Consider the following 16,929-nt stretch of genomic DNA (forward strand, 5'->3'; position numbering starts at 1 on the left):
TGGTGACTCGCTCACAGCAAGTCACTCACCGGATCTCAGTCCCCTTGAATCCTTCGTACCCCGAGTCAGCTGCAACCTATCTTTCTCGAGCTCAGTTGATCCGAATTTTTTTGTCTTCTTGAGCTCCCATTTGACATGCGTCTCATACTTCTTCAAGTCTATCTTCTCACTCTCAAGCTGCAACTTGCCTTTTTAAAAAAAAAATACCTGCTCATATCATTTAGGGGCTGTTTGATTGGAGACTTAAAATGCCACGTCTAAGGTGAGGTGCCAGCCACACCTGTGGCTTGCCCCAATATGTGGAAAAATCAAATTGTTTGGTTGATAGCCATGCCTTAGGTTAGGTGTGGCAAATTTTGTGTGGTGTCCGTTTGGATTGCTTCCACATATGTTGGCAAAAAACTGTGGTCTGTGTTTGGTTTCCTGCCACATATGGCAAAAATCACATATATATAGCATTGCTCTAATAAATGTAAGAATATTTAGTCACAACAATAATAACAATAAAAAATAGATTCGAGAATTTCTATTAATCCCATCAGCGTAAAAATAAGCAACACCAATCAGTATAAAGATACAAAATAAGATAGATGCATGCAAGTTTCAAGCATCATTCATAAAGTGGCGAAATGATGTTTTCAAGAACAATGTCACAAAGTAATAGTTCTAGCCATATCACAAGTTTCAGCCAACTTACATTAAAGTGTTACACTACACATCAAAAGATCCACTTCCCAAAAGCAATGGTCATAGCACAAGTTCAACTCCCAAAAGTAGTGAGCAGACACATCACACGTTATCATGTCCTAATTATCAAAAGTTGTCATCTTCTAAAGTTCACAAGTTGCCATCTTCTAAACATCACAAGTGAGAAACTTGCAAACTTCACATGTTGCTATCTTCTAAATGTCATCTTTGTCAAAGAACTTCCAGACCCAAGTTTCAAAAGTTTTGTCGCTTGCACTGCATAACCAACTTCGCAAACCTTCATTGTCCTTGGAAGATAAGTGCACACCAACAGTAATTCTCTGATCAGTGGTAATTGGGAGTACCTCCAACCTCTGCCATAAACTAGCATAAGGGTCAACAACTTGGGGCATTTGGGGAGGAGCAGCGGCAATAAGTGATTGCTGGAGTGACCTCAATGTGGAGTTGATTTCCTCAGTGGACTCCACGAAACGACTCTTGGTTTTTGATGGCTTCTTAGTAGGTGACCTGCTACCTCTTGGGCGCTTCGTACCAACACGACTAGTGCTAGATGAGGAATTATCACCACCTACAGGAATTGGAGGCCTTTTAGGAACATATGTTGTTGGCAAAGTATCAGAATCCTCCTCAAGTGGCCCCTCATATTGTGGATAGCTGTTAAGGTCATACAACCCTTCATCACTGTCCAAGTCATCAGAATCAATTGTGCATGTATGCTGGTCCATGGCCAAAGAACCATCAGCACTAGTGCCTGTGAATAACTCCTGCATCTCATAGTAAAACTTGATAGGCTTGGAAAGCAAGCGTCTTGCTCTATCCTGCATCAAGAGAACAAAGAAATTAAGTTCCTAAATGCAATAATCATAGTAAGTTTCAAAAAGAAACTATATTATACATACATTGAGGCAAGACTTTTCTGACTCGGAAATGGTTACCACACATCTAATATCATCAAAAACATTGCCACTCTTGCTGATTGCTGCGGCAATGTACTTCCAATTTTCTTTTTAGTGCCTGAAGTGACGATCAACTTGAGAAAGTGTCACCCCCATAGCAAATTTTCTATTTAAAGCATCATCACACTTCATAAGATGATGCTTCCGGAACCTAAATCCTGCATGTTGTTCCTTCATGTATTCAATGCACCAATCTAACATAAACTTGGTCTGATCATCAGCCCAAGAAATAGTCCTCTGTTTCTCATCACCATCAACCTTCACCTTTCCCTTAGCCATCGCTGTTTCTAATGGAGAGAGTCATTTTAATCAAAAAGTGGAGAGAGTCATTCTAATGGAGAGAGTCATTTTAATCATTTTAATCTGGAGCTACTTGTTATCTTCGAATGTGTTTCAATGGATCTGATGCATATGACATCACGGGCAAGGACACACAGGGCATCTAAAAGAGCATTGAAGTACCTACTAACTGTCTCGCCTGATCGATAAAACTCAAAACCAACTGATCTGTTTTTCCAGTTATGTCCCACAACATGGATGAACATGGCAATTTGCTCCTCCACTAATACATGGAAAGTGTCCACCAACAGACCACGACGTCTCAGGTTGACACACAACTTGTGAAAAACAACTTTCCGCATGCGCAGCTCACTTATGCAGTGAGCCTAGTTCCATAGTACATACGGTTTAGTCGTGACACCCTTTCAACATCTCGTTCGAGCATGGGAGCATAAGTTACATATTTTCTCTTCCTTTTTTGAATATTAATCTTGTACCAGTACATGGCTAAACACACAATAATGGCAGCAAACAATCTTCTCCTCCACATGTGGTACAGATAGTAATGCGTGTAATATTGTAAGCATAATATACTTGAACCCATCTATGAAACAATAATACAGTTAATAAAACTATGATGGCATCAGTGTGTATAAGTACATAAAAAATTATCTGAAAAGAGTTGAACAGAGGGGAACTTTAATTACTCAAGCAAAGAACCTATGATGCACCAGATCTTTGAGAAAATAACATAGGAAACTCGACAAACGCAGACACCCCAGGAAACGTCGAGAGAAGACAGGTGTCCAGAAACAAAAGCAAAAAGGACACCAACAAAGCAAAAATTACAATCAAACCCTGCGAGGTCCCTGTGCTCCTCCGCAACCAAGGCCACAACCTCCATCCAGCAGCGCTCAGCGCTCGTCGGAAGGAAAGACGACGCTCTTCCTGCACACCCAAAACCGCAGACGCACCATTGCCATTACTTGGCTTTGTGAGTTGATGAAGCACTTCGCCACTCGCGAAGTTCCTGTCGCTGCGGAACGTCAACCGGGGCTCATCCACGTGCATCTCCGGCATCAGATCCGGCCATCCCCACGAACTTTGTCGGGGGGAGACATCAAATCTGCGACCATCTTCCCACAAACTCTGCTCCTAGGTAGCCAACCACCTCGGACAGCCGACGATGCCGTCATGAAGTCACGGAGCACCTGTTGGAAACTCCTGTACAAATCCCCTCGCCCACCCTGACAGAGCCGGAGCGAGCGCCACCAAGGAAGCAGTGGAGAGAAGGGCACTAAATACTCCGGCTTCGGCGCCGCCGCTGCCTCGGAACCGCTGCCCAGAAGACCTAATCGCCAACCCGAATCCAGGACATGGATCCAGGCCGCGAAGACCAAGGCTCCTAGATCCACCGACGACCTCGTCGATAAGAGATCAGGAGCCACTTTATTGAACGTCGTCGCCGTCTCTACCGAAGCAGAAAGGAGATAAGGCCACACCCTAGCTACGACGACTGCTCCCCCGTCGACGAGCACAAGGCCCTCGGGGGAGAGGCGTCGTCGGAGCCAACTCCGGAAAACTCGTCTGTTTGGTCACCCTTTTCAGAGGAGAAGAAAAGGGAGGCGACCGTTGCGGTGTTATATTCAAGCTGCAACTTGTTGCTCACTCTCTTTCAGTCTTAATCCATCTTCTCTTTCTGCACATTCAAAAAGAGCCCGTACCTCTCCTCCTCCTCCTCCTTCTTCTTTTGCACTTGAAAAATGGAGTATGGATGTGAAAGGAGGACTGTCAATTTGATGAACTAGATCAATTTAGAGGAACTAGCAAAAATGCCCGTGCGTTGCAACGGAAGAAAAACTATCAGGTTATGCAGATATGATAGATATAAAGAAGTATGAATCCTATGCAAATATGACATAAGGATTTTTGAAATGTTATTTCAAAAACTAAAAATAAAATGCTCATTGCGACTTGATTTGTTAAGGCGTCACAACAAACTATTTTGTGGCTGAGCAAACTGCAAAACACGGACACCTTTTTATACCCGACGCAAGGGACTAAATAAAATCATAAAACGACCTTTAGAGATTTCCTAATAAAACCTTCATGTAAGCGACATTTAGTTTTGTTCATTATTTACAGATGTGTTCTACTTTTTGCGAACATTTTCTAAAAATTGATAGACATGTTTTTCAAATTCCTGAATATGCTTTGAATATCGGATCATTTTAAAAAATCATGAACATTTTTTATTTCATGACAATGTATTTGAAATTGTGATTTGTTTAATAATATGTGAGCACTTTTAGAACTCATGAACATTTTATGACTTTCCAAATATTTTTTAAATACACAAACAGTTTATCATTTTCCTACTTTTTGAAACCGGCAATTTTTTTGTTCTTTTAAATCTGGAATTAATTTAGAGAAGAAAAACCAAAACAGAAATAAAAAAGTAAAAAAAATACTAAACATGATGCCTTGACCTGTGAAAAAACCAAAACAGGAATAAGAAAGTAAAAAAAATACAGACACATGGACGAGAGAGGAAAAAAGGAAGAGAAAAAGGGGTGATTAATTTAGAGAAGAAAAAACCAAAACAGGAATAAAAAAGTAAATGATAATAAACAGAGTGCCCTGACCTGTGAAAAAACCAAAACAGGAATAAGAAAGTAAAAAAATACAGACACATGAACATTTTATGACTTTCCAAATATTTTTTAAATACACAAACAGTTTATCATTTTCCTACTTTTTCTAAACCGGCAACTTTTTTTTTGTTCTTTTGAAATCTGAAATTAATTTAAAGAAGAAAAACCAAAACAGGAATAAAAAAGTAAAAGAAATACTAAACACGGTGCCCTTATCTGTGAAAAAACCAAAATAGAAATAAGAAAGTAAAAAAATACAGACACATGGCCGTAAGAGAGGAAAAAAGGAAGAGAAAAAGGGTGATTAATTTAGAGAAAAAAAACCAAAACAGGAATAAAAAAGTTAAAAAAAAACTAAACAGAGTGCCCTGACCTGTGAAAAAACCAAAACAGGAATAAGAAAGTAAAAAAAATACAGACACATGAACATTTTATGACTTTTCGAATATTTTTTAAATACACAAACAGTTTATCATTTTCCTACTTTTTTGAAACCGGCAACTTCTTTTTTGTTCTTTTGAAATATGGAATTAATTTAGAGAAGAAAAACCAAAACATTGGTGGGTAATTTATGTCAATTTTAAGGGCAATTTTAGTGACGTACGGCAGAAGCAGTAGTTGTTTTATTATTAAAAAAGTTAGGAAAAGATTTGGGATGGATCTAGTTTGTCGGATTTAACGTGGCGACACGTCCGAGTCTCCTAATATCTTCTCCAGAAACACTTACATAATTTTTCTAAGTAAACACCCTATGTAATCAATCGTGGCATCTGGTAAGTGGTTAATAGAAAATCAAGGGGGGCGGGACCCATAGTTAAATCAGGGGGCGGTGGAGAATTAGGGAAAGGATTACGTAACATGAACGTAGTTACACGTAGGTGTAGAATTATTGGAGCTGAGGAATGCCTATTGACAGCCTAGACGTATAGGATCAATTTGAGACGTGCGGTTGGGTCACATTTTTACGATCCATCATTATTCAGGTCATCCATCCGAAAGTTTGGGGACAAGAAGAGGGTCCGCTTAAGATGTTTTATAAGGACATATTTGCACCAAGAACTGTTCATATAATATTCTCACGGCATACGTGTACAAAATGATAATGCGCCACCTACTCTCTCTGACTCTCTCTCTCTCTCTCTGTATTTCTCAGTTTCTCGAACACGTACATCTAAAGACGGCTTTGCATTTCTTTACAAGAAAACCGAAAGACCGTATGTTTAAGCACGTAGGATTAATGTCACAACCAACGCACGATCTTTGTGCGCGTGCATGATTTGAGGCACTCCACAGAGATATAAAATGGCGGGAGGAAGAAGAATCCAGCAACATCGATCGTCCCTGTGAGCTCCCCATTTGCTCTTGCGCTTCTTCATACTCCAACTTGCTAGTAAGAAGCAAACAGCCACGTTTGGTAGCAATGGCGGCGTCGACGCGCAGCACCACCGTCGTCTTGCTCGTCGTGGTCACGTTGGCGGCGGCGGTGCTGCAGCCGGCGGAGGCGGCAGCTGCGACGAGGCGCCGCGCCGACACCAGCGTGCTCTGGTACCCGGGAACCAGGCAGCGTAGCCCCAGCGGCTTCCGGGGTTTCCCTCGCTCCAGGCTGTCGCCGCCGTCCGCGGGCAGGATGACGCCGCCGTCGCCCAGCGGCAGGCCGATGACGCCGCCGCCGTCCCAGGCGCAGGCGCCGCCCGCGCCCAGCTCGCAGGCGCCGTGCATCGCCGCGCCCGGCTTCCCCGGCATGCCGGTGGGCGGCGCCGGCGGGTTCGGAGGGTCGCCGCCCTCGCCGCCGTCGGCGCCGACGGACTGCGTGACGCCGCTGGCGGGGCTGATGACGTGCGCGTCGTTCCTGACGGGGAGCGACCCGGAGACGCCGACGCCGCAGAGCGAGTGCTGCGGCGGGCTGGGCATGTTCCTCAACAGCTCGGCGGCGGCGGACGACCGGTCGCTGAGGTGCCTGTGCCCGGTGATCCTCGGCGACGTGAACCGCATGCTCCCCAAGCCCATCGACCCCGTCCGCATGATGTACCTCCCCATCGCCTGCGGCGTCGTCCTCCCGCCCCAAGTCCTCTTCATCTGCTTCAGTACGCCGCGCCCAACGCCATTAATTAATCTCCCTCTATCTCCCTTGCTCTCTCTCGCTCATGATGGATGGATTGACTGATGATGATCTTGGAATGGAATGTATGCAGCTGGGCAGCCGACGCCGCCGGTGGTGAACCGGATTCCTGACTCCTGGAAGACCTCGTCTTCTTCAGGTCAACCACTCACTCAGTCACTCACTACTACTCCATACTGTCCAATCCATGCATGGTTATTTGGTTAAGCTCGATTGCTTTCAGCTGAATTCTGACGTCTTCCATCTACTGTGCAGCCTTGTCGCCTTGAGCTGGAGCCAACGATCGAATTTGGTTACTGCTCATCACGCGCAATTAATCTCGGGACGTATCTATCCCATCAACTTTAGTCAAGACTTAAAAACAAAAAGAAACTAGCTGGTTACTAGTACCAACTTTGCAAACACCGGACTGGTCAACGCATAATGCGTCAATTGTGGTGTAGTATTACCGATCAATGTAGTAGCTACCGTGTCTTTTTTCTTTTCTTTTCTTATTGAGAATGTAAACAGATATCAAAGAGCAGATTGCATTGAAAGGAGTATTGTTTCACACTACTATTGACATGTTTTTTTTTTCGTTTGATGATCCTACAATGCCCATCTAGCTAGCCCTGCTTGGTGTTCAGTAACTTGGGTCTTCGATATTAGTGTGACGATGAATGTTCTTTCATGACGTTTCGTCCAGTCAAAGAGCTTTGACCATCCACGGACGTCTTATGAACAATTTTGCCTCCGTCTCCATATGTCACTTGTGAGATCCACCCGAGTAACAACAAAATGAAAACTCTCTCCCCTCTCTCTATCACTTACATGGGGGTCCCACACTTGAAAAGGAGAAAAAGAAAAACTCACCCTCCTCACACTTTGGTGCGGCCCACCTAAAAAACAAATGGAAAATCAGATTTCCTAATTCCCATCCATCTTCTAAATTGTCCTACACACGATTTGAGATGCTGAGATTCGTGCATCTTGTTTATCCCGGGTGGCTGTTTGCCTGCTCGAACGTGGCTAATAGAGATAAATCATGATCCTTGCACTCATCATAGAATATATTTTTATATTTGAATTTATAGATGCTGATAACTTTCAACGTAAATCTGGTCAAATTTCCCAAAATTTGACTTACAAACTGAATAGGGAGGGAGGGGGAGGGTTAGATGCTTTGCACATACACGGTTACTGTTGAAACTCATATGGTTGATTGCCTTAAAACGGCGGATGGATCCCCTCCCCCCATCGATGACGTGACTGGTCCTTGCGCGCGCGGCGGGTGGCGTGATGGCGGCCGGCCTATCCCCGCCGCCTCTCTCCCCTCCGCCGGCGACGGCCTCCCCGGCAACCGGGGGGGGGGGGGGGCGTCTCTCTGATTCCCTCGCGCTGGGCGGTCCTGGGCTGATTGGGTGGACGAGAGTGACGATGAGGCTGTGTCGGTTCGGTCCGAAGGCGAGGGCCGGGTTGAGCTGCCCGTCTCCTTGGCTCCGCAGCTCCTCGAGGACTTCCTCGCGGCGGTCAGGGAAGGCCCTGCGCCGGCGGCTTCTTCCCCCGTTGGTCCGCACCACCTCGGCGTCTACCCGGCCTGGCGCGCCGCTCGGGTTATCCCCTGCGGTGGCCACCGGGCCTCGTGCGGGCTTCGCCCGGCCTGGCTCTGGCCCACTGCTGCCCCTTCCGGCGGCGGCGGCGGCGCTAGGGCTGGCGGCGGGTGCCCCCACGACGACGCCCCCTCCCCGTGCCCTAGCCGGGTGGGCTGCCGGGTGGTCGCGCGGGCCGATTGCCCCCCTCTTGGGCCGACGCTGGCTGCTAGGCCTTTTTCGGCTGCCGAGGCGACGGCCGCGGCCCAGCGAGCATCACGAGTCCTGGCCCGTGTAAATAGGCACTGGGCCTTAGCCCAACTGGACTCTGGGGCAGGGGTGGAGCGTGGCCCAGGGCCTGGTCGGTCTTCCCAGGCCAGGAGCGGGGAGGGGGGTGGCTAGGGTTTCGCCCCACTTCCCCCGTGCGCCGCCTCCCTCCACCTCGCCCCCCTCGCGACTCCCGCGACTCCCGTGATCCTCGCCGCCACGCCCACGCCATCCCGTCCCCGGTCCCGCCCCTCGCGGCTTCGGTCCGAGGCGCGCCCCGCCTGCTGCGGTGCTCCAGCTGTCGGCCCCGTCTGTTTCCTCTTCCCAGCCGCCCCCCTGTCGGCTAGCAGGAACGCGACCTGCGGGATCCTGCCTGTCGGTCTCCTCGCCCAGGCCGGCCGAGGTCCTTCCCTCTGGCCCTACGGCCGACTCGCCCAGCGGTTCCGGACCGGCTACTGTGTCCGCCAACTTTCCTCCAAGACCTCCGGTTAGATCCTACAAGACGATTCTCATGGCGCGCCTCGCAGGTGACGGTCAACCAAGGCCTAAGAGGGCTTCTCCAGCTGACCAGCGTTCCCGGCCCACTCCGGCCGCCCGTGACCCTGCCCTGGCCGAGGGTGCTGGCGTCGGCCCGTCGCGCTCTGGGCGGGGTGGCTCAGACCGGTCGGGAAGGCCGCCTGAGTACTATGCGGGCACCTCCCTGCGCCGCCCTCCACCTCCTCGGGATCCTGCGCGGGACCCTCGATTGCCCCTGCCAGGCTCGCCGGGGGATATCCGCCGCCGGATGCTGCGCGCTTGGGCCCTCTTGACGTAGACCGGGAGGCTGCTCTACATGCGGAACTGGTGGCACGTCCTCCGCCGGCTCCCCAGTCCCGCGACGTGCCTGCCCCTCGCGACCCGTCGGCTCGTCCCCTGCATTTAGTCCTCGGCGCCGACCTGGCAGCGAGACCGCCAGGACCACCACTGGGAGGAGTGGCGGGGCGGCCCCCCCATGCTGCACGATGAGGACGACTGCCGCTCTGACTGGCGTTCCTCCCGGGCGGAGGGTGCGGATTGGCGCCGGGATGACGGGCCATCTAGGCGCACGTCCCCGATGCTACCCCCTGCTGCTCCCCCGACCGCCCTGTCCCTGGCGAAGAAGAAGAAGAAGTCAAAGAAGAAGAAGACGGCTGGTGCTCCTCCGGCGGGGGAGGGATGCTCAGCCCCGTTGGGGGCGCCTGAGCTCGAGGCCCCGGACCCCCCCGATTCGGGGTAGTCGCCAAAGCTCTCGTGAGGACACGATGTGCATCAACTGTGGGTGCGTAGGGCATTAACGCTCGGAGTGCGAGGCCCCTCCTCGGTGCCCCACGACCCTCGCCTACCTTGGGTACGGTACTGAGAGGGGGAGCTTCTACTTCGTTGACGCCGAGATTGAGGAGGAGGTAGCTCAGCCGCATCTGGCGACTGTCACCCTGGCCCCTGAGCAGGCCACTCCAGCTTGGTTGGTGATTGATGACCCACAAGTATAGGGGATCAATCGTAGTCCGTTCGATAAGTAAGAGTGTCGAACCCAACGAGGAGCAGAAGCCTCTGATAAACGGTTTTCAGCAAGGTAATAACTGCAAGTAGCGGTAACAAGTGATGGTGTAGCGAGGTGAAACGTAGCAAGCAAAAAGTAACAAGTAACAAGTAGTAGCAACGGTGCAGCAAGTGGCCCAATCCCTTTTGTAGCAAGGGACAAGCCTGAACAAAGTCTTATAGGAGGAAAAACACTCCCGAGGACACACGGGAATTTCTGTCATGCTAGTTTCATCATGTTCATATGATTCACGTTTGTTACTTTGATAGTTTGATATGTGGGTGGACCAGCGCTTGGGTACTGCCCTTACTTGGACAAGCATCCCACTTATGATTAACCTCTCTCGCAAGCATCCGAAACTACAAAAGAAGAATTAAGACAACGTCTAACCATAGCATTAAACTAGTGGATCCAAACCAGCCCCTTACGAAGCAACGCATAGACTGGGGTTTAAGCTTCTGTCACTCCAGCAACCCATCATCTACTTACTACTCCCCAATGCCTTCCTCTAGGCCCAAATATGGTGAAGTGTTATGTAGTCGACGTTCACATAACACCACTAGAGGAAAAGACAACATACAACATATCAAAATACCGAACGAATATCAAATTCACATGACTATTATCAGCATGACTTATGCCATGTCCTCAGGAACAAAAGTAACTACTCACAAAGCATAATCATAATCATGATCAGAGGTGTAATGAATAACATCAAGGATCTGAACATAAACTCTTCCACCAAGTAATCCAACTAGCATCAACTACAAAGAGTAATCAACACTACTAGCAACCATACAAGTACCAATCGGAGTCGCGAGACGAAGATTGGTTACAAGAGATGAACTAGGGATTGGAGAGGAGATGGTGCTGATGAAGATGCCTCCCCTCCGACGAGAGGAGTGTTGGTGATGACGATGGCGACGATTTCCCCCTACGGGAGGGAAGTTTCCCCGGCAGGATCGTCCTGCCGGAGCTCTAGATTGGATCTGCTCAAGTTCTGCCTCGTGGCGGCGGCGAAACCACGAAAAAGCTCCCAAATGATTTTTTCTGGAACGAAACCCTTCATATAGCAAAAAAGGGGGGCTAGTGGGCCGTCAGGGAGCCCACAAGCTTGCCCTCCGCCACCAGGGGGTGGCGGTGGCAGGGCTTGTGGCGCCCTGGTGGCCCCCCTCCGGTACTTCTTTCGCCCATTATTGTTTATATAATCCCAAAAAATTCCACGTAACTTTTCAGGGCATTTGGAGATATGCAGAATAGTGGACTAAGATTTGCTCCTTTTCCAGTCCAGAATTCAAGCTGCTTGAATTCTCCCTCTTCAAATAAACCTTGCAAAATAAGAGAGAAAAGGCATAAATATGGTACCACAAAGTAATATAACAGTCCATAAAGCAATAAATATCAACATGAAAGCATGATTCAAAATGGACGTATCAACTCCCCCAAGCTTAGACCTCGCTTGTCCTCAAGCGAAAACCAAGTTCCATAAACATGTCCACATGTTTAGGGACGAAGGTGTCGATAAAACATAACACGGACATGAGAGCATCATGATCACACATAGAACAACAATACATCATAAATATTCTTATGGGAAAGTAACAATTCCTTCACAAAGCAAAGCATGAAGCGAAAACCTTACCGAGAAGTAACCAACACCAGTCCAAAGTCATTGAAGCAATTGCAATTTATCACAACATCAGAATGAGTCAAGTAAGAGCTTGTAAGGCAAATCCACATACTCAATCATCTCTTTTGTTTTCCACAATTGTTACAACTCACGAGGTACTCATGGTGTCAAAGTTTCAGCTGGACACAGAGGAAGATAGGGGCTTATAGTTTTGCCTCCCAACGATTTACCTCAAGGGTAAAGTCAACAATAATAAAGCATAAGTACTCAACTCCAAGTTGATATATGAATATAGATCTTTCCCAAGCATGTGTCGGTAGCCCAGAGAAAGGCAAAAATAAGGAATTGGTGAAGATCACCATGACTCTTACAAGGGCAAAAAGTAAAGGTACAAGATAGGCCCTTCGCAGAGGGAAGCAGAGGTTGTCATGTGCTTTTGAGGTTTGAATGCGTGTCCTCTTAGTGCGGAGGAACGTCACTTTATATTGCCTCCGTGATAAAGAACTTTATTATGCAGTCTGTCACTTTTATGTCTTCTTCATCACACGTTCGAACAAAGCTTATTTTCCACACACTAATAGATCATACATATTAAAGAGCAATTTTTATTGCTTGCACCGATGACAACTTACTTGAAGGATCTTATTCAATCCATAGGTAGGTATCGTGGACTCTTATGGCAAAACTGGGTTGGAGGTTTATGGATGCACAAGTAGTATCTCTACTTGGTGCGGGAGTTTTGGCTAATATGAGGTGGCAGCAATCGTCACATGCTAAGGGTTCTCTAATCATATAACATTGTTTGGAACCAAGCAAACACAATTCATTATGTTGTCTTCCTTGTCCAACATCTACTCCTAAGCATGTAATAGTTTGGTGAGTGCTCACAATTGTAAAAAAATGTCTAAGATGATATATTTATATGTGAACCTCTCTTTCCTTATTACTTCTTATTAATTGCAACAATGACTCAGGTCTATGTTGATTTATTCTCAACAAGTTTCAATCATCATACGTGTCATATGTGAAGTTATCACTTTCCATAAGATCGTCTCATGATCTTTCGTGCTATCGTTCTTTTCATACTTTTGATAATGGCACAAAGCAAAGCCCTTGACTAAGATACTCTTTATTATATAGCTCGCAAGCTCGAACACATCGGGGGAGAGAGAAAAGCAAAAGACTCAAACTAAACACTAAAGACTTATTCCTCTAAGAGAAGAAATAAAAACTGAAAAGGAAAGAACTAAAACAAAGGTAAAAGCAAAAAGATATAAAGGTGATACGATACCAGGGCAACTCCCCCAAGCTTGGCAGGAGCCAAGGGGATTGCCCATACCAATGCTTAGTTGTCTTCCTTTGGTGCTGATGGTGGTGGAGTTGTTGAAACAGTCTTGAGCTTGTCTAATTTCCACTTAAGCAAAAAGTTTTGCTCCCTTGGATCGTCATTTTCCTCCTAAAGTTTCAACACTCTATGGCAAAGTTCCTGCTTACTCTCCTGCAAGAAACGGGAAGGGATAAACAAGGTCTTAGGCTTCTTCCTATGGTCAGGGAGGCTTGACTTCTTGAACTCCACATGAGTGCGTCCAGGTTGAGGTAGAGGAGCCTCCTCTTCATCAGAACTCGTTTGTTCCTTCCCCTTGGGCTCATAGTCCTCTTCCTCGTCTGTGGTCCAGCCATATGGTTCCAAGTACCCATAGACCTTGGGGTTAGCAAGGTAGTCAGCCACATAGCTCTCCCCCTTTGAATCCTGAGAAGACATCTTGACCTAGATCTGCGGCAGAAACAGGCTCGAAACGAAAACACAGGAAAACTGCGCGATACGGAGATCAAAACCTTCAGGCGAATATATATTGATTTTTTTCTAGACTAGGAGTGCTCCGCAAGAAAACGGAGTTCGGGAGGCACACGAGGTGCCCACAAGCCCTCTCTCCGCCACCACGGGGGTGGCGGTGGCCAAGCTTGTGGCCGCCTCGTGCGTTCTCCGGACTGCTTTTTATTTTTCTAATTTTCCAAAAATTCCAAAACGGAGGAAATTTCCTATTGGAAAAGCATCGGAGTCCAATTTCTTACTGAAACAGGTACCTCTTTGTTTCTAGGGTCTGAAACAGGCTGATAAACATCCCTTATGTACTCCTCTGGAGTTATGACATTGATGATACTAGTCTCAACATTTATGGGAGTACCAGAGATGTAATGCTTGATTCTGTGCCCATTTACCACTCTAGGAAAATTTCCTTCCGTGTTATTGATTTTGATGGCACCGGAACGATATACTTCCTCGATAACATAAGGACCTTCCCCATTTAGACAGAAGCTTGCCTGCAAAGAATCTCAAACGAGAATTGTATAGCAGGACATAATCACCAACATTGAACTCTCGTTTCTGTATTCATTTATCGTGCCATCTCTTAACCTTTTCCTTGAACAGCTTGGCATTCTCGTATGCCTGGGCCCTCCATTCATCTAACGAGCTAATATCAAACAACCGCTTCTCACCGGCAAGTTTGAAATCAAAATTGAGCTCTTTGATTGCCCAATAAGCTTTGTGTTCCAGCTCAAGAGGTAGATGACAGGCCTTACCGTAAACCATTTTATACGGCAACATGACCATGGGATTCTTATAAGCAGTCCTATAAGCCCATAGTGCATCGTCAAGTTTGCTAGACCAATTCTTTCGAGATCTATTGACGGTCTTTTGTAGAATCAATTTGATCTCCCTATTACTCAGCTCCACTTGACCACTAGACTGAGGATGATAAGGAGATGCAACTCTATGGTTGACATCATACTTGGCAAGCATCTTGCGGAAAACACCATGAATGAAGTGTGAACCACCATCAGTCATCAGATATCTAGGGACTCCAAATCTTGGGAAAATGACTTCTTTAAGCATCTTAATAGAGGTGTGGTGATCAACATTTTTAGTGGGGATAGCTTCTACCCACTTAGTGACATAATCCACAGCAACTAAGATGTGAGTGTACCCATTGGAACTCGGGAAGGGTCCCATATAATCAAAGCCCCAGACATCAAATGGTTCAATGACAAGTGAATAGTTCATAGGCATTTCCTGACGCTTACTGATATTCCCTATTCTTTGGCATTCGTCACAAGACAAGACAAACTTACAGGCATCCTTGAAGAGAGTGGGCCAATAGAAACCTGATTGCAATACCTTATGGGCAGTTCTATCTCCAGCGTGGTGTCCTCCGTAGGCTTCGGAATGACACTTCCGCAAGATCTGTCCCTATTCATGTTCAGGCACACAACGTCTAATAACACCATCTACTCCTTCCTTATAAAGGTGAGGATCATCCCAAAAGTAGTGTCTCAAATCAAAGAAGAATTTCTTCTTTTGCTGATAGGTGAAACTGGGTGGTATGTATTTGGCTACGATATAATTTGCATAATTGGCATACCACGATGCACTATGTGAAGTGCGGATGACATTCAATTGCTTATCAGGAAAGCTGTCATCAATAGGTCGTGGGTCATCAAGGACATTCTCTAGCCTGGACAAGTTATCTGCTACAGGATTATCAGCACCCTTTCGGTCAACAACGTGCAAATCAAATTCCTGTAGCAGGATGACCCATCTGATCAGCCTAGGCTTAGCGTCCTTCTTCTCCATAAGGTACTTAAGAGAAGCATGATCAGAGTGAATAGTGACTTTGGAGTCAACTATGTAAGATCTGAACTTTTCAAATGCAAACACGACTGCTAAAAACTCCTTTTCCGTAGTGGCATAGTTTCTTTGGGCACTGTCTAGATGTCGGGACCCCGATCCTAAGCCATACAACTCCAGCATGTACACATCATATCACTTTGTGGCTTCACGCACGGTAATCACCCCGGTTGCCGCCTTACCTTGGTCGGGACCGTTTGCGTCTTTTGGCTCACGTATATGACTATGTTGCCAGCAATCATATGTCAAAGAACCTGGGTCGACATGGCTAGTTATGAACCCAAGTGGCACATCCGTACAGGGACAGGCATACATAACCCAGCAAGGCAGGTGTCGGTCATCAGCGAGTGTAGACGAGTCGTAGCAAGCTACAGGGACTCCATTACACCGCGTGACATTTCCTTGAGGGGACAGACACATCAACCAAGAAGGATACATGCCGGTCAATCAATGTGTTCGGAGCAGTAGCAAGCTACCAAGGCTCAGTGGAAGCACAAAGAGGCATTTCCCGGTATGGAGTACTACTCAAGGCACACAACTAGGTGTCGAATCCCACACATACCAATGCATTGCAAGCATACACACAATATGCATGATATGTGTAGATACAACATGGCATCACAACATAACTCTACAACACATCATTTATTTAATAGACTCCGAAGAGCCAACATAGTTTAATGTTACAAACAGAAGGGGTCACATGACCCAACATTCAGAGCATACAAGCATCAAGCGGAAGTTACATTTCTGGGTACAGACATCTACTAAAAGCGGCTGGAAGAGCCTAAAAGCTACGACGACCCTACCATAGGAGCCAGATCACTGTCTGGGTTCCCAAGCTAAACCATCAATGTTAACGTCAAGAGATAACGTAGAGAGAGCGGCGTCTATTCTGCAAAATTGTAAATAAGCAACAGTGAGTACGAAGGTACTCAGCAAGTCTTACATCAGTGCTAACTACATATGCATCAAGTATCAATGAACGGAATTGTGGGGTTTATTGCAGAGAAGCCAGATTTGACCTTTGGCTAACCTATTCTACTACATAGTTTTAATATCTCTCTCGTCTCCTTACGAGAGAGCGCACACGAGTCCACATAACCATCACATCAATACACCACCATGGATCCTCTCTCGTCATCCTACGAGAAGGCCATCCATAGCACTCACACTTATCTGAACCATTTTAGAGTAACCATTAAAGTTATCTATGAACCATGTAAGTATCGAAGCAGTCCATATCCGAGGACGCGGCTATTCGAATAGATAGTTACCCTGCAGGGGTGTACTTCGTCACACATGCTTCCGCCACTTATCGCCAAGTGCACATAAAACTAGCACCTCGGCAACCTTCAAGCGGAAGCCCAGCGAGGGAGTTGGCCACATACGTTAACCTACTAAGACTCACGCCCCAGACAGTCGCCTATCTGAGTTGGAACCCATAATGGAAGTACGGCCGAGGTTTCCAACATGGCCTCAAACGATGTGAGCAGGGCCCG

General features: G+C 46.9%; 1 protein-coding gene and 1 pseudogene across 1 annotated transcript; one reads left to right on the forward strand and one right to left on the reverse strand.

Moving 5' to 3' along the window:
• Positions 1-902: 902 nt before the first annotated feature.
• On the reverse strand, positions 903-1,975 carry LOC123450337 (annotated as a pseudogene).
• Positions 1,976-5,789: 3,814 nt separating this feature from the next.
• On the forward strand, positions 5,790-7,191 carry LOC123448057 (non-specific lipid transfer protein-like 1). The gene is made up of 3 exons (XM_045124828.1): positions 5,790-6,681; positions 6,790-6,855; positions 6,972-7,191. The coding sequence occupies exons 1-3, from the start codon at positions 6,018-6,020 to the stop codon at positions 6,983-6,985; spliced, it is 744 nt and encodes a 247-aa protein (XP_044980763.1). The 5' UTR covers positions 5,790-6,017; the 3' UTR covers positions 6,986-7,191.
• The last annotated feature ends 9,738 nt before the right edge of the window (positions 7,192-16,929 follow it).

This window comes from Hordeum vulgare, chromosome 4H, assembly GCF_904849725.1.
Source record: "Hordeum vulgare subsp. vulgare chromosome 4H, MorexV3_pseudomolecules_assembly, whole genome shotgun sequence".
Lineage (NCBI taxonomy): Eukaryota > Viridiplantae > Streptophyta > Magnoliopsida > Poales > Poaceae > Hordeum > Hordeum vulgare.

What these genes read in the sequence shown, in the direction of transcription:
- LOC123448057 (XM_045124828.1), top strand. Translation starts at nt 6,018, where the DNA reads ATGGCGGCGTCGACGCGCAGCACCACCGTCGTCTTGCTCGTCGTGGTC. An exon ending in AGTCCTCTTCATCTGCTTCA is followed by an intron (nt 6,682 to 6,789) that starts GTACGCCGCGCC and finishes GAATGTATGCAG; the next exon opens with CTGGGCAGCCGACGCCGCCG.